General features: G+C 44.2%; 1 protein-coding gene across 2 annotated transcripts in view; it reads left to right on the forward strand.

Moving 5' to 3' along the window:
• The first annotated feature begins 2072 nt into the window (after window positions 1-2072).
• Window positions 2073-24971, forward strand: part of TOP2A (DNA topoisomerase II alpha) — a 48764-nt gene continuing 25865 nt past the window's right edge. For both annotated transcript variants that reach the window (XM_073607980.1, XM_073607981.1), the window contains exons 1-20: window positions 2073-2228; window positions 8165-8320; window positions 9560-9650; window positions 9826-9889; window positions 11140-11285; window positions 11535-11632; window positions 14387-14599; window positions 14680-14853; window positions 15319-15420; window positions 15516-15653; window positions 17847-17985; window positions 19271-19428; window positions 20105-20230; window positions 20310-20420; window positions 20523-20628; window positions 22112-22221; window positions 22333-22425; window positions 23997-24111; window positions 24195-24465; window positions 24573-24804. In XM_073607980.1, coding sequence (XP_073464081.1) covers window positions 2208-2228; window positions 8165-8320; window positions 9560-9650; window positions 9826-9889; window positions 11140-11285; window positions 11535-11632; window positions 14387-14599; window positions 14680-14853; window positions 15319-15420; window positions 15516-15653; window positions 17847-17985; window positions 19271-19428; window positions 20105-20230; window positions 20310-20420; window positions 20523-20628; window positions 22112-22221; window positions 22333-22425; window positions 23997-24111; window positions 24195-24465; window positions 24573-24804 — 2664 coding nt within the window. In that variant the 5' untranslated portion in view covers window positions 2073-2207. The remainder of the gene's footprint in view (window positions 2229-8164; window positions 8321-9559; window positions 9651-9825; window positions 9890-11139; window positions 11286-11534; window positions 11633-14386; window positions 14600-14679; window positions 14854-15318; window positions 15421-15515; window positions 15654-17846; window positions 17986-19270; window positions 19429-20104; window positions 20231-20309; window positions 20421-20522; window positions 20629-22111; window positions 22222-22332; window positions 22426-23996; window positions 24112-24194; window positions 24466-24572; window positions 24805-24971) is intronic.

Genomic DNA, 24971 nt, shown 5'->3' on the forward strand with positions numbered 1-24971 from the left:
AACGACTTCTGTATAGAAGTCAATGCAAGTCGCCCCCAAAGTCGTACAGGAACCTTTTTCTAAGTCGGAGCGACGCAAGTCGCTCCGATTAGAACGGTTCCATTGCACAGAACGGGACGCTACTTGTCAGGCGACTAGGTCGCCCGACAAGTCGTCCCAGTGTGAACTGAGGCATAAGGTTTCTACTATTCCTCTGACAGCCAATGACTTCATTGGCTGCAAATATAGTAAATATCTCCTAAACGGTGAAAGTTTATGAGATTTGTACAGTACCTATAGGGTAAGCCTTACAGTAGGTACAAGTACAAGATTAACTTATTCCCGTCCACGCTATAGCCGAATGACAGCTACAGTGTGGAACTATATTGCCGGGAGGCTGTCCATAGACGTTCTCCCCTTTGCACGCTCCCCGCGTGCCCCCTGCAGGTCACACGTGGCGTGCTCTGTGATCACTGAGTCAATGAGGCTTGAATCATCACAGATCGGCCCCTTACCATGTGATCAGCTGCCAGCCAATGACAGCTGATCACGTGATGTAAACAGAAGCTCGCTAATCTTTTTTTTTTCTCCTCACGCTGACAGCGTGAGGAGAAAAAAAAAACGATCACCGGCTTCTGTTGAAGGGACATCGGTCACGAAGAAGAAGAGGCACAGTCGCCTCATCTGTGCCAACCAGTACTGCCTGCCAGTGCCCAGAGTGGCATCAATTAGTGCCCACCAGTGAATATCAATGCCACCAATCAATGCCCAAGAGTGTCATCTATCAATGCCCACCAGTGATGCCAATCAGTGCCTCATCAGTGCCATCTAGCAGTGCTGCCTATCAGTGTCACCTACCAGTGCCCATTGCTGCCACTCATCAGTGCCCTTCAGTGCCACCTATCAATGCCCTTCAGTGCCACCTCACAGTACCCACCTCTCAGTGCCCACCAGTGCCCCTTATCAGTGCCCATCAGTGCTGCCTTATCAGTGCCCATCAATGCCACATATTAGTGCCCATCAGTGCAGCGTATATCAATGAAGGAGAAAAATTACCTGTTTGCAAAATTTTATAACAAAATATAAAACCGGGTGTCGGAGGACATCGAGTCTGCGGTACCCACAGATCAGCTCCGCACATGCACGACCCCTACCCAGAAGTGTTGGATCACAGTGGTGCAGTGGGTAGCACTTTTACCTAGCAGTAAGAAGGGTCATTGGTTCAAATCCCAACCACGACACTACCTGCCTGGAGTTTGCATGTTCTCCCTGTGCCTGCGTGGGTTTCCTCCGGGTGCTCCGGTTTCCTCCCACACTCTAAAGACATGCTGGTAGGTTAATTGGATCCTGTCTAAATTGTCCCTAGTATGTATGAATGTGAGTTAGGGACCTTAGATTGTAAGCTCCTTGAGGGTAGGGACTGATGTGAATGTACAATATATGTAAAGCGCTGCGTAAATTGATGGCGCTATATAAGTACCTGAAATAAATAAATAAAATAAATGTATTGGGTATGTGATCTGGTGATGCCGAGCTGCCTTGCCGCCGTATGTCTAGATTATAAGGTTGGCAAGCGGTTAAATATGAATTCCTGGTATATATTGGCCATCTGCTCAGGGAGCCCTGCCTTATGTGGGTGGCAGTGACAGGTTAAGGAGCTTGCAGCAACTTGTCACCTGACACAGGTACATCTCCAAGCTGTACATACCCCTTCTCCCACTGCCCAGGAAGTCTGATGACATGCAAAGTATAGAATAAAGAGCACACTGCATGTATGTTATCTGCACACAGACACGACAGACATGAATGATAGAAAACATTGATGTTCAGTCTCGTCCGTTTGTACTTGAAAGGAACTGATCGGGCTTGTATTGTAAATACATTAGGGAATGGAAACACAAAAACTTCAATCTCATTGGCCTGCATTCCACCCATCAGTAACAAATCCCTCCCCTCGCCAAATGCCGATTGGTCGGTTCTCGTACACTTTAACCATTGCCAAGAAGATCGCGCTGATTGGGGAATTCATACCCAGCCCCGCCCTCAGAAGTGTGATTGGAGAATTCAATGATCCGCCGTAGCGGCGGATTGGTTGTCAGATTTAGGCGGGTTGGGGATTTTGAAGTTGGTGCGGTAACGGTCCGTGCTCAGTATAGGAGTAGGAGTCGCGTGGAGTCGGTTGGTGTTGTCTGTTGTCGTTGTGCTTCGTCCGGTATATTGCGTCAGCCATGGAGACCGAACCACTGAGAGTGAGTACAGCTTCCCGGGCTGGACGGTGCAGGGTGATAGGAGGCTGTGTGCTCGGTATTGGGGTGATAGGAGGCTGTGTGCTCGGTATTGGGGTGATAGGAGGCTGTGTGCTCGGTATTGGGGGTGATAGGAGGCTGTGTGCTCGGTATTGGGGGTGATAGGAGGCTGTGTGCTCGGTATTGGGGGTGATAGGAGGCTGTGTGCTCGGTATTGGGGGTGATAGGAGGCTGTGTGCTCGGTATTGGGGGTGATAGGAGGCTGTGTGCTCGGTATTGGGGGTGATAGGAGGCTGTGTGCTCGGTATTGGGGGTGATAGGAGGCTGTGTGCTCGGTATTGGGGGTGATAGGAGGCTGTGTGCTCGGTATTGGGGGTGATAGGAGGCTGTGTGCTCGGTATTGGGGGTGATAGGAGGCTGTGTGCTCGGTATTGGGGGTGATAGGAGGCTGTGTGCTCGGTATTGGGGGTGATAGGAGGCTGTGTGCTCGGTATTGGGGGTGATAGGAGGCTGTGTGCTCGGTATTGGGGGTGATAGGAGGCTGTGTGCTCGGTATTGGGGGTGATAGGAGGCTGTGTGCTCGGTATTGGGCGTGATAGGAGGCTGTGTGCTCGGTATTGGGCGTGATAGGAGGCTGTGTGCTCGGTATTGGGGGTGATAGGAGGCTGTGTGCTCGGTATTGGGGGTGATAGGAGGCTGTGTGCTCGGTATTGGGGGTGATAGGAGGCTGTGTGCTCGGTATTGGGGGTGATAGGAGGCTGTGTGCTCGGTATTGGGGGTGATAGGAGGCTGTGTGCTCGGTATTGGGGGTGATAGGAGGCTGTGTGCTCGGTATTGGGGGTGATAGGAGGCTGCGTGCTCGGTATTAGATGTCGTGGACCTTTTATTTCTATATGATACAACCAGAGACCAACCAATAATAGACCCCTTGTATCTGTATTACTGGCCAATCAAATCATTCATTGCAAAAATCCATAGGAAGCCTGACATGAGAGCTATTCAGTCATTGGTTGTGGGGTGACAGCGCTCCAGCACGGTCTCCTGATTGCAGATGTAGGGTGTCCCATTGTGTAATGCTCAGAGTAATCTATGTAATTCTGTATAGTGGGGTGACAGCACTCCATCCCGGTAATAATTGTAGATGCTGGTTATGGGGTGAGTCTGTACCCAGAGTCTGCAACTAAGACGCAGGGATCAAGCGTTGTCACCCCGTAACCAGAGTCTTCAACTGGTATAACGCTCGATCCCTGTATCCCAGTTGAAGACTCTGGGTACAGGGGGTGACAACGCTCGATCCCTGTATCCCAGTTGAAGACTCTGGGTACAGGGGGTGACAACGCTCGATCCCTGTATCCCAGTTGAAGACTCTGGGTACAGGGGGTGACAACGCTCGATCCCTGTATCCCAGTTGAAGACTCTGGGTACAGGGGGTGACAACGCTCGATCCCTGTATCCCAGTTGAAGACTCTGGGTACAGGGGGTGACAACGCTCGATCCCTGTATCCCAGTTGAAGACTCTGGGTACAGGGGGTGACAACGCTCGATCCCTGTATCCCAGTTGAAGACTCTGGGTACAGGGGGTGACAACGCTCGATCCCTGTATCCCAGTTGAAGACTCTGGGTACAGGGGGTGACAACGCTCGATCCCTGTATCCCAGTTGAAGACTCTGGGTACAGGGGGTGACAACGCTCGATCCCTGTATCCCAGTTGAAGACTCTGGGTACAGGGGGTGACAACGCTCTATCCCTGTGTCTCGGTTGAATACTCTGGGTATGGGGTGACAGCACTCGATCCCTTGTCCCCCCGTTGAAGACTGGGTACGGGGGGTGACAACGCTCGATCCCTGTGTCTCAGTTGAAGACTCTGGGTACGGGGTGACAACGCTCGATCCCTGTGTCTCAGTTGAAGACTCTGGGTACGGGGTGACAACGCTCGATCCCTGTGTCTCAGTTGAAGACTCTGGGTACGAGGTGACAACACTCGATCCCTGTGTCTCAGTTGAAGACTCTGGGTACGAGGTGACAACACTCGATCCCTGTGTCTCAGTTGAAGACTCTGGGTACGGGGGGGGTGACAAAGCTCGATCCCTGTGTCTCGGTTGAAGACTCTGGGTACGGGGGGTGACAACGCTCGATCCCTGTGTCTCGGTTGAAGACTCTGGGTACGGGGGGTGACAACGCTCGATCCCTGTATCCCAGTTGAAGACTCTGGGTACGGGGGGTGACAACGCTCGATCCCTGTGTCTCGGTTGAAGACTCTGGGTACGGGGGGTGACAACGCTCGATCCCTGTGTCTCGGTTGAAGACTCTGGGTACGGGGGGTGACAACGCTCGATCCCTGTGTCTCGGTTGAAGACTCTGGGTACGGGGGGTGACAACGCTCGATCCCTGTGTCTCGGTTGAAGACTCTGGGTACGGGGGGTGACAACGCTCGATCCCTGTGTCTCGGTTGAAGACTCTGGGTACGGGGGGTGACAACGCTCGATCCCTGTGTCTCGGTTGAAGACTCTGGGTACGGGGGGTGACAACGCTCGATCCCTGTGTCTCGGTTGAAGACTCTGGGTACGGGGGGTGACAACGCTCGATCCCTGTGTCTCGGTTGAAGACTCTGGGTACGGGGGGTGACAACGCTCGATCCCTGTGTCTCGGTTGAAGACTCTGGGTACGGGGGGTGCCAACGCTCGATCCCTGTGTCTCGGTTGAAGACTCTGGGTACGGGGGGTGCCAACGCTCGATCCCTGTGTCTCGGTTGAAGACTCTGGGTACGGGGGGTGCCAACGCTCGATCCCTGTGTCTCGGTTGAAGACTCTGGGTACGGGGGGTGCCAACGCTCGATCCCTGTGTCTCGGTTGAAGACTCTGGGTACGGGGGGTGACAAAGCTCGATCCCTGTGTCCCGGTTGCAAGGATTGAGCGGTGTCACCTCCTAACAGTGCCTGCAGTTGGGACAGAAGCATTACATGTTGTCGCCCCATAACCAGCATCTACAACCGTAACAAAAGGAACAAGCGTTGTCCTCTCCTAACAGTGCCTGCAATTGGGAGACTGGGATTGAGCATTGTCATCTCTTAATAATATTCAGGATATTTATAGTGTTAACGGTTTGCTTAGTGCTTTACAAAATGGCATCACTAGTGTCTGTACTTGGGAACAAGCGCTGTCACCCCCTGTAACCAGCTTCTACAAATAGGACACAGGGATTGAGCTCTGTCACCTAACAGCATCTGCATTTGAGAGCCAGGTAGTAAGTGTTGTCACCGCCCAACCAGCATCTACAATTGGGAAACCACACCTAGTACCTGGCTGTCATTTGCAGACTCTGGAGGTGACAGAGCTCGATCTTGTCTTATTTATGTAAATAGTTTATTCTGCACTAATCTCACCACCCATGTGAACGATGCCTACATAAAAATAGGTTAGGTGAAAACCATAAAAAATGAATTAAGTGAATGCTGCTATCTTCTGACAAAACTAAATACCTAATTAAGATACAAGGTGTAAACAAAGAGAGCGCAAACTATTAAACCAATGATGTGAAAAATGTGCAACACATGAAAAATCACAAAAAATAAAAAAAATCCTTCATGCAATGGTACTAGAAAATATTCTCTAATAATTAAAGTGGATACAAAACATGCAACCTAAAATAAATATTTTGGTTATATTGTGTCAAAACGGACACAGAAAGTAACAAAATAAAGTGCAAGAAGGACAGTTTTTAGAATGCCGTTCCTAACTTTCTTACAAAAATCGTAAGATCTGGTATCGTACGAGGAAAACGTTCATGCTTGTCCGATCGAATATTATCAGATGAATTGTGATCGGCTCTTCACTCTCGAAAGCTCTGTACTAACAATCTGATTTTCATACGATCGTGTCGAAAGCGGTATTTTTCGTTCGATTTTCGGATCGTGTGTACAGGCCATTAGGTTACACATGCTCGGAAATGAAAGAATACATACAAAACTATTCAATGCATTACATCACTTCTAAAGTTGAATTCTGTTGTATGAGAATTTTCGGATGGTGAGTAACCTCTTCACTTTCAATATGAGACTTGCATGCAACAAACGGACAAACGGTCCATTTCTGATCGTGTGTACGAGGCCTAACGCTGAAATTAGATTTGACCCTTAACCATACTAAAGACCAATCAATACACTGGCAGGCATGAACTTTCAGAGACCCTTGTCTTCCAGCAGCAACTGACTCTCAACAGCCAAACCATTAAAGCCAGTGACTGTAAGGCAGGGTGGTAGATTGGACCTTGAGAGAAGATCGGGAGACACCAAGGGATGTTTGCAACCAGCCATACAAGCTCTGCAAGTAAAGCCATGGCGTGGCCAATCTGGAGCCACCAGAAAGAGTGGGAGTGCCTTCCATTGAAGCAACCAAGGGAGAAACTTCATAGGAAGAAATGCATAAATTGGGGAGTACTCCTGCAACAGAACCACGAGGGCATCCACTGCATCTACCCATGGATCCTCGGACCTGGCCACAAACCTGGCAACTTTCCGGTTGAGCCTGGACTGTGATGTCTGGGGTTCTCAAACACTGACAAATCTGAAGGAACACTTCGGGATGTGGGGACCATTCCCCCTCATCCAGACTCTAGTAAATGAGAGTCCACCTGTCCACTTCCAAAATGTGAACTGCCGATAGAGGCGGAACTTGAGAATCCACCATAGGTCCCCCAAGATTGTGATGGGCAGGGTACACTCCAAGTCTGAAGCTGATTGAGCTTGCAGGAACAGGATTCTAGGTATGCCATGATTTATTACCCCCCTTAAAGCGGAGTTCCACCCAAAAATGGCACTTTCGCTTTAAGTACTAGTGACCCCCTGATATGCCACATTTGGCATGTCATTTTTTTGTGGGGGGAGTGGGTAACCTGTTTTTACAGGCACCCAGCTCCCCTTTTGCCGGAAGGAAGATCACCCCTCCTCCTCCCTCCCTGCAATCTTCTGGGACACGTCACAGGTATTGGTGGCCACCATTTCTCTAATGAGAAGCTTAAATAAATGCATAAGCTTTGCAGACAATTTATCATTCTGTAGCCTGAGACTAAGGGCTAGTTTACACTCGCTTCAAACCATGGCTTCGGACAAAGCCCCCGACGCTAAATAAAATGGTTAGCTTACAGTCCTGTTTACACCTGGCTTTTGCTTTGTGCTTCGATGCCGCTTTAGTGGTGCTTTGCCATAGACTTCTATGGAGGCTTTGAAGCATCACTAACGCTACATGGGGTATAATTTTTGTAGCAAAGGCAGGAGTGGTGGAGGAGCGGTATACACCGCTCCAAAGATGCTGCTTGCAGGACTTTTTTTTTAACATCCTGCCAGCGCATCGCCTCAGTGTGAAAGCACTCGAGCTTTCACACAGACTGCAGGGGAGCCGTTTTACAGGCGCTATTTTTAGCCCAAAAGCGCCTGAAAAACGCCCCAGTGTGAAAGGGGTCTAACTGTTAGATTTTATGAGATGAAGGGGGGAAAAAAAAAATTGGCCTAATATATCGGCCCAAAAAAATCGGCATCATATATCGGCCACCGCGATTTCTAAATATCGGCTTTGGCATCGGCCAGAGAAAAACCCATATTGGTCGACCTCTACTGTAAACTAACCGTTTTATTTAGTGACAGGGTTCAGAGAGCTTTAACAAAGCCTGTCCATAGACTTGTTTTGAAGCAAGTGTAAACTAGCCGTTAATGTGTGAAGCCAAAGCAAGTGTAAATGAGCCCTAACTAACCCTTTTATTGGTAATAGCCTAGTTTGAAGCACAATTGTTTTCAGTGTGCTGCAACAATCTCTTGCCTAGGGACTTCATACCCCCCTGTAAAATGAAGAGGGAAGAAATAAAAAGCATCCTGTTATTTTTGTAATGTATTTGTAGCTCTACAATTATTGTAATATCAATTTATTTTTATTTTGTGGTTCTTTCAGCCTCTCTTTGATGAGAACAAGACTGCGGTGGGGAAGGTGAAGAAAGGCGATGACAGACGCCTTTCCGTAGAACGCATTTATCAGAAGAAGACCCAGTTGGAGCATATATTGCTCCGTCCAGATACCTACATTGGCTCTGTAGAGCCTGTTACGCAGGTAAGAGTAATGAGCCTATTTCTTCTGATATACAGGGGGTGTGTATGGACAATCCATTGGGGTTAAATGTGCTGCTGTTTCTACACGAGTACACACTTTATCTAAATTGGCAGAGAGAACCTCCGAGCTTTTCGGTGTAGTGAGGATGGAATCGGGAAAATCCTCAAGTCTCTAACTTTTTGGTTTCTTCAAGTTGCTGTGTGTAGATCGGTCTGGTCTCCAGAGAATCGTGCAATTCTGAAATACTAACAATGGGCATTAGAACACTTTCTTATTCATAGTAGATGCTTGTAAATATCTTATACCTAGTCAAAGCTTGGTACCCTGATCGGGGAAGAATTGGAGCCTCTTCCATCTTTCCAATAGGCATTGGGACAGAAAGTGGTGGGACATCCAATGATTCAGTAGTTTTCCAATGTAGACTTCTGACTAAAATGGGAAAGGATTTTATATCCCTTGTTCTTCGGTTATAAAGTTAAGGGAAATGTCGCCAAGGGGTTTAAAATGGTTCATTTAAAAGTTAAAGGAGAAGTACAGCCAAAGCTCGTTTGAGTCGGCTGACGTCAGAGCTCGTCCAGGCTGGGGCAAGATCATGACAGTAAAGTCGGGATCCGCCAACAGCCCTGGACCAGCACCTGGCTCACTCAGCCTCTTGGCGAGCTGCTGAGAGCCTGAGCTGGCTACTCCAACCCCCTCCACAGCCCAGCTCTCTCTGTTCATGGAGCTCTGAGAATCGAATCATCAATGTCTTTGATCGCTCGGTTCTCAGGCCGTGTTCACACCAGTTCGGTGCAAATTCCAGCTCCGTTTTCTCTGTGAAGAGAAAAAGCAGCTGTTCAGCGGTGCCTCTCCGTTCTATCTGTGGATCAGCTGAGCAGGGAGAGGGGGGAGGTGTAGTGAGAAGGAGAGAATGCCTGTTCACAACGGAATGCATCTGCAAATCAGATGCGTTCCCATAGAAGAATATGTGCCTTCAATTTGCACCACACTTCCTAGAAAATGCACACGTTTTTTGGGCAATGCAGAGTGCGAATGCAACGCACATATGTGAACCAGATGCATTCAGACTAATAGATTGTGAATCCGTCTCAGTCTTCGAGCCGCCGGGGTGCAGGTGCAACATTGGACCGATGCTGCATCAACCTAGGTAAGTATGATTTTGAAGAAAAAAATTAATCTTCGGTTTTAAGAAGTTGTGGCTTGTGATTCAAGTAAATTTTTCTTTTAATTTCTTTCCAGCCAATGTGGGTGTTTGATGAAGAAGAAGGGCTAAACTGCAGAGAAGTAACATTTGTCCCTGGCTTGTATAAAATCTTTGATGAAATCTTAGGTGAGCTTACATCACACACTTGCTATTTTGGTCTTCTTAAATAAAGTAGTGGGTAACAATGTGCTGTAACTCATTGCAGCCAAATGTAATGACTCTGTAATTGGTCTGACTTGCAGTGGCCGCTTGCATTGTATCAGGCTGTTGGTAACATGTCATTTATTTTTTTCCCTTTCAGTAAATGCTGCTGATAACAAGCAGAGGGACCCAACAATGTCCTGCATCAAGATTGTTATTGACCCGTAAGTAGATTGTTGCATTTAACTACTTTCCGCCGGCCGTCATATGACGTCCTTCACTTTGTGCGGGTATATCTGAATGATGCCTGCAGCTACAGGCATCATTCAGATATCGGCTTTTTCAGCCGGCAATTCCCTACACCACAAGAATGATCATAGCGGCTGTTCCCCCGCTTGAGCGTTCTTATGGGTGGCGAGAGGAAAGCCCTCCGGTGATTCTACCGACTCACCGCTTCCATCGGTGAGTCGGAGACAGGATCCGCTGGCCCCAGATGTTTACCATAGAGATTTCCGGCGAACCAGATGCAGATGGTTGTCGGAGCCTCTAGGCTCGTTTGGGGGCCGGGCGAGATGTTATGATGTCACGCCCGTCCTCTGCATTCAAACAAACAGCGCTGCCTCGGCTGGGAAGCCAAGATTGTTTTTTTTTTATTTCAGGCTTCCCAGCCTAGAGGTGAGATGTGGGGTCTTATTGACCCCATATCTCACTGTAAACAGACTGATCATGCCATATTCCTATTACAAGGGATGTTTACATTCCTTGCAATAGGAATAAAAGTGATCAAAACATTTTTTTTCAAGTGTCAAACCAAAAAAAAGTAAAATTAACATTATAATAAAAATGTAAAGCACCCCTGTCCCTGTGTGCTCACACGCAGGAGCGAAAGCATACATAAGGCCTGCCCACATATGAAAGCTGTGTTCAAACCACATGTGAGATATTGCCGCGAACGTTAGAGCGGGAACAATAATTCTAGCCCTAGACCTCTGTAACTCAAAACATGTAACCAGTAAAAAAATGTAAAGCGTCGCCTATGGGGATTTTTACGTACCGAAGTTTGGCGCCATTCCACGAGCGTGTGCAATTTTGAAGTTGACATGTTGGGTATCTATTAGGCGTAACTTCATCTTTCACATTATGCAAAAAAAATTGGGCTAACTTTACTGGTTTTTTTTTTTTTTGGTTTTGTTTTAGCACAAAACTTTTTTCCAAAGAAAAAAAGTGTTAGAAAAAATTGCTGCGCAAATAACGTGCGAGATAAAAGTTGCAACAACCACCATTGTATTCTCTAGGGTCTTTGCTTCAAAAAACACATAATGTTTGGGGGTTCTATGTAATTTTCTAGCAAAAAATAATTTTTTACATGTAGGAGAGAAATGTCAGAATTGGCCTGGGTGGCAAGGGGTTAAAGGCAGAATGTTTTCCCAGTTTTGATGGGACAATTGTAACCTTTTGTTATATTTGCTTCTAGTGAGAACAATACAGTGAGTGTGTGGAATAATGGGAAAGGTATTCCTGTTGTTGAACACAAAGTAGAGAAGGTCTACGTTCCTGCCCTCATCTTTGGACAACTGCTGACCTCCAGTAATTATGACGACGACCAGAAGAAAGTTACAGGTGAGTTTTGTTCCTGCTAAAAATTGTAGTCCGACAACCTTATCTTGCTCTTGTTTCCACATCAAATTTCTTTCTTTTCTTACAAATCAAGGTAACATGCTTTACTTTGTATTTGGGTAGAATAGTGAATTGTTTAGGAACCGTCAGTTTTTATTGCTGTCTATAATCCAGTTGATTTCAGCTTTATTTAGGTATCTGCACTGCTTACACATTATGGCTTTGCATGATGTATTTTTACCTATATTGCAGGTGGTCGTAATGGGTATGGTGCCAAATTGTGTAACATCTTTAGCACCAAATTTACAGTGGAAACTGCATGTAGAGAGTACAAGAAGGTCTTCAAACAGGTATACCTATAGTGATAAACAACTAGGCTGCCTTTTAATCTACCAAAGAATGTTATTTGCCAGCATTCTGTCTTAAAGGATAAGTTCACATTTTAACAAAATAATTGCGCACATATTTTTTTCCAGGTAAAAAAAAATTCATTTTTGTTTTAGGAGCCAGTAAAGCATTGCTGGACTCCTGCAGACCTGTCAGTGTATCGGCTTCCTCATATGAGGAAGCCGATACATTCTGACAGGAAGACTCCATGAACTACCACATCGCCATAGTAGTTCAGTGAAAAATACAAGCCAACAGCCGCAATGGAAGCCGCACCGTGTAGTTTTCTATGCATAGGACACTGAGTGACACGGCTGCGTGTCACTCAGTGTCCCCACTCTGCCACATTTTTTTTCTAATTGAGACAGCTGGGAAGAGAAGATCCCTGCTAGCTGTCAAATTGGGGTGTGGGGGCCTGTCTGTTTGTAACATGTTACACCCTGAATATGAGTGTACATGTCACGAAAGGTGAGCTTGTCCTTCAAGTGCTTGGAATTGGTATTGTAGGTTGGGCCTGATGGACAATGAGGGCAGCAAGATGGTAGATTAAAGTGATTGGTTGTAAACCCTCACTTATACCCAGTAGAGTGAATGGCCTCAGATGATACACAGAGATTAAACAAATCCTCAAGTTTTTGTTTTTTACTTTTATATCTGCAGTCTTCCCCTCTCTACACCCTTTCAAAAGTGCAGATCCTGTTAAAAAAAATCTTTCTTCATCTGTCAGCAGCAGAGACGAGGCAGCAGTTACATTGATTGGAGGAATGAAACAACGCCCCCCTCCACATAGGCAGAGGAATGAAGGAACATGCAGAACTGTATTCTGAATAGATAAGCTCCCAGCTTATCTCCCTCCCCGACATAAATTTTTAGTTAATGTGCCTCATATGTTGGAGAACTCAGAAGTGACACCTGCTGATAACACAGGAACGGAGCACCAGAGAGAAACAATTGGAGTTTTTGAGATAGAAGTAAATACAAATAGATGTGCTTTGCTCAAATTCCACGTCTGGGTTTTACAACCACTTTAAGTTAAATGGCATATGGGTGGCAGAGGATGAAAGTGGGAATCCAGCCAATCGTTTCTTATTGGCAAAAGTTAAAAGTAGCAGCTGACTTGGGAGGAAGGAGCTAATTAAGTACCAGGGAAAGAGATGGTAAATGATCATGGATGGGGACAAGCGGGTAGGTAGTGAGATCTAATCATAGATACTGGAGTTTATACATAATCTAATCATTAACCATTGGGGTGACAGGTAAAGTGGGCTTAATGTGATTGGGTGCAGAGGAAAAGATGGCAAATCCAAGATTGGAACGGCCATGGTAAAGAAGGAACACAGTCCCTTACTTTGGCCTTGGTGGTGCCTTGGCTTGCCCCCTTATCTGCTGCATCCTTCATTGCAGAGCGCACTGCGCTTGCGTGGCTGAGCAAATGGCCGGTTCCTGGATTCGAAAACGCAGCCATACGGAACCGAAAGCTTTAAAGGCACCAGGTGACCCTGCTCTCTCCCCCTGTGATTTGTGGTCAGAAATGACGCTGCCCGCCTGACCCGGAAGTGCCGCCCCTTCCTGTGCACTGCACAGGACGTGACTGAGACCTCTCCTCTGCCACCAGTATAATGGCGGCAGCTTCAGCCTTCACCGCCCCACATTGTGGGGGCCTCCGCACACAGCCCACCTGCCAAAAACACAGGGCAGGACTCCCAGGCAGTACAGGCTCTCCCCGAGCATGGAAGGGGAAGAGAGCCCACAGGAACCATCCTGCTAGAGGCAAGTGGGAGGATCACAGACTAGGCAGAAAAAAGAAAATGATTTTCAGGTGAGAACCTCTGGTCTCCCAGGACAGATCTGAGAGATCATGGCTCACACCAGGTTTTCATACCGGCTGGAGGAAACGCAAAAAAACTGAAGGAAGCTGCGTGGAGGCCTCCTGTTAAAGCTTTGGATGAGGTGTTTCTTGTTGGAGGAGAGCCATGACCTCTCAGGTGCTGTCCTGAAAGACGTTTTGGGAAAATGTATTCAAATATTTACTTTTTTATTAAATTCGACAAGTTAAACAATGTTTGGTCAGTTTAGTTACAAAGTTTTGATACATATACCGTATAAACATAACAGAGGTAACACTATCAATCAATGCTTCAGTGCTCGACATGTTTTGCTTGTTTGCTTCTTAAGGAGCTGTAAAGCATGTGGAACTACAAGAAAATAGGCATAATCAATGCGTTAGAGAACATACAAGAATTTAACACTGAACAAATGGCAAAATAAGCATCAAAATGGTTTTTATTTATTCACTATTTCCATAGTAGATAAAAGTACAAAGTGAATAAACAGTTTCATGGTGATATTTGCAGCACTACACATTATATATGTAAACTTTCTATAAGATGGTACTGACATTTGTCACCTGAGATACAAATTTTTTTATTATTGCTATGTTAGTACTTTTCGTGTGCGGTCTATGCTAAGACAAAGTTAACGTTTTTAGATCTCTGCAATATGACCCTCGTTATTTTGTCAGAGTTTAGTTAAAGAGATGGTATTAAGCCATTACCACTGAATTTTGAAGTTGCTCGCATGTAGGACTCCTGCAGAAAGTAGAGGGAGAAGCTGCCAAACGTGCACCAGTGGCCTATGTGCATTTTTTTTTTTATTGAAATTATAGCACCTAAATCAATGTATATAGTATGAACTTGCTATTCTTACTCTTTCAACAGAGTTGGACCAATAACATGGCAAAAGCTTCTGAATCGAAGATTAAACCATTTGATGGAGATGATTATACCTGCATCACTTTCCAGCCAGACCTAAGCAAATTCAGCATGCAGATTCTGGACAAGGACATTGTGGCTCTGATGGCTCGAAGAGCTTATGATGTAGCAGGCTCTTCCAAAGGAGTGAAAGTCTTTCTCAATGGCAAAAAGCTTCCTGTAGGTGGTGTCAGAATATTCGAATAATATCTTGGTGGCATTTTGTCTATTTTGGTTCTAATGAAATGTGTGCCCTTCAGGTTACTGGCTTTCGCAGTTATGTGGACATGTATGTTAAGGATAAGGTGGATGAGACGGGAAATTCTTTGAAGGTTATCCATGAGTTGGTGAACGATCGCTGGGAAGTGTGTCTGACCATGAGTGAAAAAGGTTTTCAGCAAGTCAGCTTTGTCAACAGCATTGCAACCACAAAGGTATATTTGCTCTTTCTATTTATATTTTTTTCACTACTAAGGTGCTGTCTTCAAGAAGACTTTTTTGTTAGAACAGGGAAGAGTTATAACCTCTGTCAGGTTTGTATGGCCATCAGTGTTGATCTCCTCTGGGACCAGCCGGCCACAGCATCTGATTATGTCTCAGGCGAGCCGGTGGGAACTGTAAGCCCGACAAACACCAGGAGGGAGGGGAACATCCCCTCCCGCCACTTCTGAAATTGTTCCAGTTGTACATGAGCTGCTTGGAACACTTTCAGGAGAAAGCCAGCCTACGGCTGAAAAAAATACCGGGTTTATGGCTGATGGCTTCAGCTATAACTCCAGTAAACCACTTCAAAGCCGCCATGTGTATATGTATCTTGAAGTGGTTAAAATATCCGTGTGGCGGCCATATTTATCTGCATTGATCTCTGCTCAGGTAATCATTTAATTTGTTCTTACCAGGGTGGTCGACATGTGGACTACATTGCTGATCAGATTGTCGCCAAAATCATTGATGTTGTAAAGAAGAAGAATAAGGGTGGAGTGGCTGTTAAACCTTTCCAGGTATGTACATGCTTAATTTGCCGTTGAAGTCTTCAAACTGTTTTAAGCTGTGTTTAGCATTTTGAGTTCTGTAATAAACCAATGTTTCCTTGCAGGTGAAAAACCACATGTGGATCTTTGTGAACGCTTTGATTGAGAACCCAACGTTTGACTCCCAGACCAAGGAGAACATGACTTTGCAGTCAAAGAGCTTTGGATCTAAATGTGCACTGTCTGAGAAATTCATAAAATCTGTGAGTGTTAAGGGAAAATGTAATCTTTTAACATAAATGTATACATTAAGTAAGTGATATGATTCACCTGTTTTTATGCTTTGCCTTTGTGGGAACTGTGATATTTTTTTTGGCACTCTGGGCAGTAAAATGATCAGCTTTGTGAATAGCATTTTGTCACTAGTTCATCTTTTTGGTGCAACAGTAAGCTTCCTGTGTCTCCTGTCTACCTCCAGCTTCCACATTGGATAGTAAATCGGCGTAATCTATGCTCAGTGTGCGATAATGCTGACCCAGGAAGTTGCAAAATGTTCTGTGTAGCAGAGGGAGTGTGTGTGTTTTACAAGAGAGGCTGGAGAAATTTACAAATCCACTTTAAAATATGTTCCTCACAATATGAAATTTGTTAGGGATGTGTGTATCTGCGTTATTCATCACCTCTTTGATGAATAACCTCCATATTTTGTCTGCCTAAAAATGGTGGAAGTGCCAAAAATATCTGTTGCTTTGCAGTAAATCCAGTTTGTTCCCATATATTAATCAGATATGGTAATTGGTGCCTGCTATATGTAAAACATTAAAAGTAAGTGTCTATGCTATTTTAAAATCCAGTAATGTCTCACCCCGCTTTGCACATGCTTTGTTGCTCTTTTTTTCTTCCTGTAGATAAAAATAGTGTTTTCTACCACTTTAAGCCCCGGTTCACACTGAGGCAGCGTGACTGCCTTGCAAAACAACTTCTGTATAGAAGTCTATGCAAGTCGCCTCAAGTCACCCCCAAAGTAGCACAATAACCTTTTTCTAAGGTTTAGAACGGTTCCATTGTACAGAACGGGACGCTACTTGTCAGGCGACTAGGTCGCCTGACAAGTCGTCCTAGTGTGAACCGACCCTAAAGCAGAATCAAACCCTCATATCCTTTACAGTCAAGGAATCTGCTTCTGTTTGATCTACAACTGCCATGATGCTGCACATGTGATCAGTTATGACACCAGCCATTTGACAGTATGAGAACACAAACAAATGTGACAGCGATCCTGGCATTCCAGGAATGTAAGGGCTCGTTCACACCATATGTGCATGAAACTGATGGGAAAAATGTGCAGATTTCACTTGCAGAGACATTGGTTTCACATCAGTTTTCGTGCACGTCAGGTATATGCCCTATTCACACCAATGTTGATGTCATGCCCGTTTGGTTTTTTTTTTTTTTTTTTTCTCGTGCAGAAAACTGGTTACACGTTGCAGATTCCTGCGCAGAAAAAAAACTGCACAGTGTAATGTCAACAGGGCAAATAGAGAACAATTTCATTTTTTTTTTTTTTTTTTTTTTTTTTTTTTTGAGGCCTTGCAGACCACGTGCAGAAAAACTGATGTCTCTGCACCATGGTGTGAACGAAGGGCTCTGGGCTTCAACAAAATGGCAGCCTCCAACGCGAAGTAACGGGAGCAATGCCACAAGCAATTTACAGCACACACAAATTTTGGTAGCATAATTAATGTGAAATGTATGTTCCTTGCTAAAGAACATTCATCGCATTTCGGGTAAATTTCTGCTTTAAGGTGACAACGCAGTGCTGCTGGCAATGGGTGTTTTTTCCGTACTTGCAGTGTTTTTTAAAAATGTTCTCTCCGACTGACAACCCCCATTCCCCCCCCCCCACCCCAAATCATACTTGCCTAGGTGAGTGCAGCATTGTTCTCCGCTCCTCCGAGCGCTGAGCTGTGGAGGGGCGGGAGCGACCATCTCAGGCTCTCAGCGGCTCACTGAGAGGCTGAGACTGGTATCAGTCCAGACACTTGGCGGATCCAGACTTTATTGTTGTGATGACAGTTGCATTATTGTTGCGATGAAACGGTGCCTGGACTGATTCCAGTGATGTCAGCAGAGAGCACACTTCAGACCGCTCTCTGCTGAAAATGGGTCGCAGGAGTGCAAAACGAATTGCACGCCTGTGATCCATAGGAGAAGCCCAGCGAGCTCAGGCTGGACTTCTCCCTTTTTTAAAGAGGAAAAAACTGAGAAATGTGCTTGTATTGCAGAGATGTTATGAATTGTGGGGATAGGGTCCTCTTTTCCACAGTGAAAAAAGTAAAGCCAACAATTTACTACTTGGCTAACAAATCTGCCATATTGGTTAAATCCACAATAGATTAGGCTAGTTGTGAGCGTGTCTAAATTTATTATTTTTTTTTTTTACATTTTTCTTTTAGGCCACAAGCTGTGGGATTGTGGAAAGCGTCTTGAACTGGGTCAAGTTCAAGGCACAAAATCAGCTGAATAAGAAATGCTCTGCCGTCAAGCATACGAAGATTAAAGGCATTCCTAAACTTGATGATGCTAATGATGCTGGTACATATCACTGAACATTATGGGGAATAATTCTGCATTGTTCATTTTGTATTCTGGGGTTTTGTAGTTCCTCTTGTAACTGGTCCTGTTGTAAACTGAGAATAAGTGTTGGTGCTATATCAGATAAAGTTCTTACTTTTTTTTTTTTTTTTTTTTGCTGCAATTGGAAATACCTTAACCTTAAAGTGGTTTTAAAGGCTAAAGGGGTTTTTTTTTTTTTTTTTTTTGTTTTGTTTTTTTTCCCCCTTAATGCTTTCTCCACAGTAACCCCTTGGTGCCGGCTGCACGCAAATAGGCTGCCTCTCAGCAGGTGGGCCTTGGACTTGAGCGTCCGCATATTTGTATTAACTGGTTCAGATACAGCAGTGCCGAGAAACGCCCTATCGGCAGCTAACGGAAAGCTTGCGATCGTGAGCTTTCCGATCATGTGACAGCCAATCACGGCAGTCACATGATCATAAGCCCAGCATCCCAGCTTCCTAAAGCACTTAAAGGGCGGGGAGGTGCCAATGCCAAGAGGTGAAAGTTAAAAAAAAAAACTTTTTGGTGCAGCTTTCTCCTGCCCATTTAGACTTGTGGTCAGTAATGAGCACTTTCTTCCCAGCACTTGGTACTGTACAATAAGTCCTCTGCCATTAATATTTCTCTAAGGCATGCACACTGAGGCTATTGAAACCAATTTTTTTTTTACTAGCAGGAGAAAAACGCGCCTAAGCTGTGTTTTTGCAAACCCGTTTTCTTTCATTGGACCAAATATTCTGGCCATTGAAAAGGAAAAAAGTTCAAGGGAGGCACCTAGCACGTTTACACACATCGGGCGGGTGGGGTTTTTTGTTTTTTTTCTGCCTAAAAGCTCCTCTACTGAATGTGTTTTTGGTGCATTCAGATTTCTGTCCAAACACCCTGCCTCTAAACGCCTATGTGTGCATGGACACCTAGGCTAACATAGAGGGACATTTAGGGGCAGAAAAAGTCAGCTGTGACAGCTGCAGTGTGCATGAGGCCTAACTTAAAAGGGATTGTTGATCCATGTTGTATCTGATTTGCCTCCTTGGAGGATCAGGAAGGATTTTTTATTTCCCCTGCCGGAACAAATTGGACCATGGTTTATTGGTATTTTCGCCTTCCTCTGGATCGACTGTAGGTATAGGATTGTGTATATGGAGGTTTTCTATTGTGTGTGTTTGTTTTTTGTTCTGTTTTTTTTTTTTTTTTTTTTTTTTTTTTATATTCTATGTAAATAGAAAAGCAGTGTGTTTAAACATATCTGGATTTCCTTTTACAGGGAGCAAACTCTCCAATCGGTGCACTCTCATCCTAACTGAAGGAGACTCAGCCAAGACATTGGCTGTGTCTGGCCTGGGTGTGGTTGGAAGAGATCGGTTTGGGGTTTTCCCACTGAGGGGTAAACTGCTCAACGTTCGGGAAGCCTCACACAAACAGGTAATATTCTCTCTTCTCATCAAAATGAAACTGCGCCCTGTTTTGAGAATATACTTTGAAAAATTTCCATTTGCTTTCATCATATGTGGTAACTTTTGACATCAGCAAATTGCTTATACTTTTACTGGAACTAATACAATTGGCTTTGCAGCATAGGGAACCTAGTGCAGAGTCCTTTGAACACAATGATTATTTGCTCATCTATATGGATGGTTTCTATTCTACTTCCAGTCCAGACGGTGCTGTATACATACTCCCTGGTGGGAATTGGTAGCAGAGTCAATACATATTGGGGACTTCAGAAACCCCCAACAAATTTGACTTTTTCTTGCCTTATGTATATTCAGGCACAGTGATGCCTATAGAACACATCTGACTGCACACACTATCGTATCCGGTCACCCACTCATGGAATTGTCATCTGACATTGCTGATCCAGTGATGGGTGGAATATAAAATCAGACTGCATTCTAAATTCTTTTCAAAGTTTATTCAAATGGCTTGTATGGAAAATGTTTCTTTACCCATACATACAAGACATAAAGTTAAAACAAAACTACCAAGCCCCAGTCAGTAGAAAATATTTAATCGGTGTATCACATTTGTTATCCATCACATTGTACAATTTCAAGCTTGGGTGTTTCATTGTTTTAAAAAAAAGTGTTTGTGCTTTCAGATTATGGAAAATGCCGAAATAAACAACATTATTAAGATTGTGGGTCTGCAGTACAAGAAAAACTATGAAGACGAAGAGTCTCTGAAAAGTCTTCGTTATGGAAAGATCATGATTATGACAGATCAGGTGAGGAGAGGGGATACAGCTTCTCAGGCTGACTATCTTCATTGTACCCTTTTTAAATCTCATTTATTAATTTTTTTAGGATCAAGACGGTTCCCATATTAAAGGCTTGCTTATCAACTTCATTCATCACAACTGGCCCTCTCTGCTGAAGCACTGTTTCCTGGAAGAGTTTATTACCCCCATTATTAAGGTGTGGATCCTTTTACTTTATAGAAATACTTCTCAAGAGTTTATACTGTATATGTAGAAAACCAAAACCTACAGTATATTTCAATTGCTCCTTTCCACACAGGTTTCCAAAAATAAGCAAGAAATCTCCTTCTACAGCATCCCTGAGTTTGAGGAGTGGAAGAACGTCACTGAAAGTCACAAGAGCTGGAAAATAAAGTACTACAAAGGTTTGTTCTAAACCCTGTGTGGTAGTGCTCGGCAGGCAAGTAAGAACCAACTTCTTCCATGCTTGTGCTGGTGGTGGGGTATCAGTGGTGTGGACTTAATTGCCTCTACTTGTCACACTTAGGAATGTCTATGTACACTAGGGGGCAGCAGTCATGTTTGTACAGAACTGTAAGCTATGCCCATAGTGTAAGTAGTAAATGCTTGACTTTAAAGTTTCTTCCCTTGACCACTGAAATATACCCAGTTTTGTTGCACTAAACTTTTAGTATAGTGTGACACGGTGCCCAAAAATGCCACGCAGTTATTTTAAGACTGTTCCCTTTTTGGAATAGTGCAAACATGCCATTGGTGAGCACAGAATCTGAGAAGTTTACATATTTTCTCATGGAACACTATTTAAACTGCAAAATTATATATAAAACTCCATCCAGGTATATTAGCTTTTAGGATCTCTATATATAGAAATTGTACATTTTGTCTATTAGAGTTTTTAGTGTCACTTTAATTTACCAAGTAACTAAATGTTTTGCAATATAGTCTCCACATAGGATCGCTGGTGGGGTGTAAATAAAACCTTATTCAATTTATTTATATATCACTCAGGGGCTGTTGTCCTCCACAATTCCTAGTTCTGTCATTGCTATTACAAAGCTAAAGGATTTTGTCATGTTTCAAGTGTTGGGTTCTCCATAATGTGGAAATCTAGCTGAGGGCAAACTCTTTTTTTGTTAACTACTCGTGGTGGAGACACAAATTTTTGGAAGGAAATTTCATCTCTTGCGATTCAGCCAGAAGCATGTTCTCTATTAAAAGGGAACATAATCAGCCACATTCATTTAAAGGGGTTGTAAACCCTCAGGGTTTTTCACCTTAATGCATTCTATGCATTAAGGTGAAACACCTTTTGTGTTGCAGCTGCCCCCCCCCCCCCCCTTGATCCTGATCGTTCCAGTGACAGGGAGTAGCACAGCAGCTCCAGCCACTGTCTCCGGTCCTCATTGGATAGATAGCAGCAGGAGCCATTGGCTCCCACTGCTGTCAAATCCAGTGACGCGGGGGGCCAGGCCGAGTCCTGCTGTCTGTATCAATGGACGCAGTAGCAGGACTTGGGAGCGTGCCTCCTTGAAAAGCGGCTCTCCAAAGGGTCACTCGAAGAGGAGCCAAGAGCGTCGGGGGGGGGGGGACGACAACAACAACAAAGGAGGATCGAGGCCACCCCGTGCAAAACCCTTGTACAGAAGAGGTAAGCATAACAACGTGGTTTTGTTTAGTTTTTTTGAAAAAACAAAGCTTTACAATCACTTTAAATCTGCTCATTGCAATTTGTGCAGATGCAAAAAACGGGTCTAGATAGTCACATGAGAGAAATGTATAAATGACTCAAAACTGGGGTAATTTCCCCCTTCCCCTTGTGCCTTAATTCCAAAACTGTTACTGCATTGGCAATCAATTTACATGTTCTTTACTTGGCCAATTCTTTAGGTCTGGGGACCAGCACATCTAAAGAGGCAAAGGAATATTTTGCTGATATGGACAGACATCGAATTCCTTTCAAATATTGTGGCCCAATAGATGATGCTGCGATCACCTTGGTAAGAGGATGTTCTTGCATGTGGCTGTATATTAGAATGCAGTTCTGTGGTCCATATACTTGTGCCTTTTTAGCTGCTAGGCAGTACAAATAACACAGGTACTCTGTTTAGGCCTTTAGCAAGAAGAAGGTGGATGACCGCAAGGAATGGCTGACAAACTTCATGGAAAACCGTAGGCAACGGAAACTGCATGGCTTGCCAGAGGTAAGATTTACCAATACCTCCTTTTAGAGTGACATTTTACTCTTCCCTAGCCCTCTTTCAGGAGAGCATAGGATGGGGAAATAGCCTACGGTTCTTGATTGACTGCCTCAGGTTTTTGCTGAGGAGGATTTGTTCTGGGAGGATGAATGTGTGTTTTTTTGTTTTTTCTCAGCTTTGCTGAGAAGTATAACTAACTATTCTTTTTTTTTTTTTTTCCCCTGTTTGCCCACCCCTTATTTGAAGTGCTTCTGGGCATTCCAGTACTCTAAGAATGCTCGTGACTCAATAAATAGAGAGGAAATAGGATTTTTGCATTTGCAAACACAAGTGTGACATTCTGGATAAAGAAGGGGCTATGCTGGCCTAAGGACCAGCCAGTGTACAATTTCTCCCATAAGTGGCAGTACAGCTTGACAGTCTAATGGCCCGTACACACGATCCGAAAATCGTACGATAATCGAATCATTGGCACAGAGCTTTCAAGAGCCGATCACGACAGTTCATCCAATATTATTCGATCAGACAAGCACAATTTTATATATATATATATATATATATATATATATATATATATATATATATATATATATATATATATATATATATATATATATATATATATATATATATAAATAAATAAATATATAAATGCCAGATCATACGATTTTTCATTTAATTAGTACAGTTGCTGTCCAAAAATACAACACATTACATCACTTCCGTTTTTTTCGTTTTTTTTTTTTTCTTCTGTCGTATGAGAATGTTTGTAACCTTTGCATGTTCGATATATGACTAGCATGCAAAAAAAAAAATTTACGATCTGTCGTCCAGTTTTAGGATCGTGTGTACGGGGCTTAAGAATGTTTGTCATTCAATGGGGAGTACAAAAATTTTTTATATTTATTTATTTATTTATTTATTTTTTTTATTATTATTCTGTGCCATTTAGTGAGCTTTTATAACATAGGAACGAATAGGAAAACTGTTCAACAGATAATCCCTGAAGCTTGCCTTGAGCCCCGGTTTACACAGGGGCGGCACGACTTGCAGGTCGCCTCACCGAGGCGACCTGCACACGACTTCCACGGCGACTTGCAAAACGACTTCTGTATAGAAGTCTATGCAAGTCGCCCCCAAAGTAGTAGAGGAACCTTTTTCTAAGTTGGAGCGACTTGCGTCGCTCCTATTAGAACGGTTCCATAGTACAGAACGGGAGGCGACTTGTCAGGTGGCTAGGTCGCCTGACAAGTCGCCCCTGTGTGAATCGGTAGTAAAAGCTTGACTTTGACGGTTACAGTAGGTATAATTTTGAGAGTTCCCAGCAGTGTGAGTTTAAACAAAACGCCGCACCGGTACGTCAGCTTGAGGAAGTGGGTGTATCTGGGTATGGCCTGCAGCTGCAGGCTATACCCTGGTATCGTTTTTCATTTAATTGTGCTGTTTGAAAACTAGGAGAGGTGAGTGTTTTGGAGCTTGTATGCAATTCTCTGCGGTTTTGCTTGATTGCTCATATATAATAGGACCTCCCTTTTATCAGTTCTTTTATTTTGCGCCTTTTTTGCCATTCTCAGGAATTCTTGTATGGAAAGGCCACAAAGCACTTGACCTACAACGACTTCATTAACAAAGAACTCATTTTGTTCTCCAACTCTGACAATGAACGGTCCATCCCATCTTTGGTTGATGGTATGTATGCTTGTTTCATATCTAGCTGTTGTGCTTATATATGTTATCATGAAACTTCTATTAAAACTATACATTGGCTCTAGGTTTGAAGCCCGGGCAGAGGAAAGTGCTGTTCACGTGTTTTAAGAGGAATGACAAGCGAGAGGTGAAGGTTGCTCAGTTGGCTGGTTCTGTGGCTGAAATGTCGGCATATCATCATGGTGAGATCTCACTGATGATGACCATTATCAATTTGGCACAAAACTTTGTGGGTAGCAACAACATCAACCTCCTACAGCCAATTGGTCAGTTTGGCACCAGATTGCATGGTGGCAAAGATGCTGCCAGCCCTCGATATATCTTCACTATGCTTAGGTAAGTTTTCTGGAAGAAATGAAGAAGAAGTAGCGGTACAGCTTTTATCACAAGATGCATTTACTGTATATTCCCTCTTTATAACTTATACCCGGTTTTATTTCCAGCCCTCTTGCTCGCCTCTTATTCCCTCCAATGGATGACAGTGTTCTGAAATTCATATATGATGACAACCAAAAGGTCGAGCCAGAGTGGTACATTCCAATCATCCCCACCGTACTGGTGAACGGTGCGGAGGGTATCGGTACCGGCTGGTCCTGTAGAATCCCAAATTATGATGTCCGGGAAATAGTGGGCAACATTCAAAGGATGTTGGATGGAGAAGAACCCCAGCCAATGGTGAGGCTTGTAGTTTTAATGCTCAAATTGCTGAATTGTCAACACATGTATGATATAATATATACATATGCAGTATCTTTCTATATTAAAGGGTGTGATGGTATCATTACCATCACTCTCAGCTATAAATTGTTTTAGATAGAGGAAATGCCCCATATTTCCGCTCT

The sequence above is a fragment of the Aquarana catesbeiana genome, linkage group LG12 (assembly GCF_042186555.1).
Source record: "Aquarana catesbeiana isolate 2022-GZ linkage group LG12, ASM4218655v1, whole genome shotgun sequence".
NCBI lineage: Eukaryota > Metazoa > Chordata > Amphibia > Anura > Ranidae > Aquarana > Aquarana catesbeiana.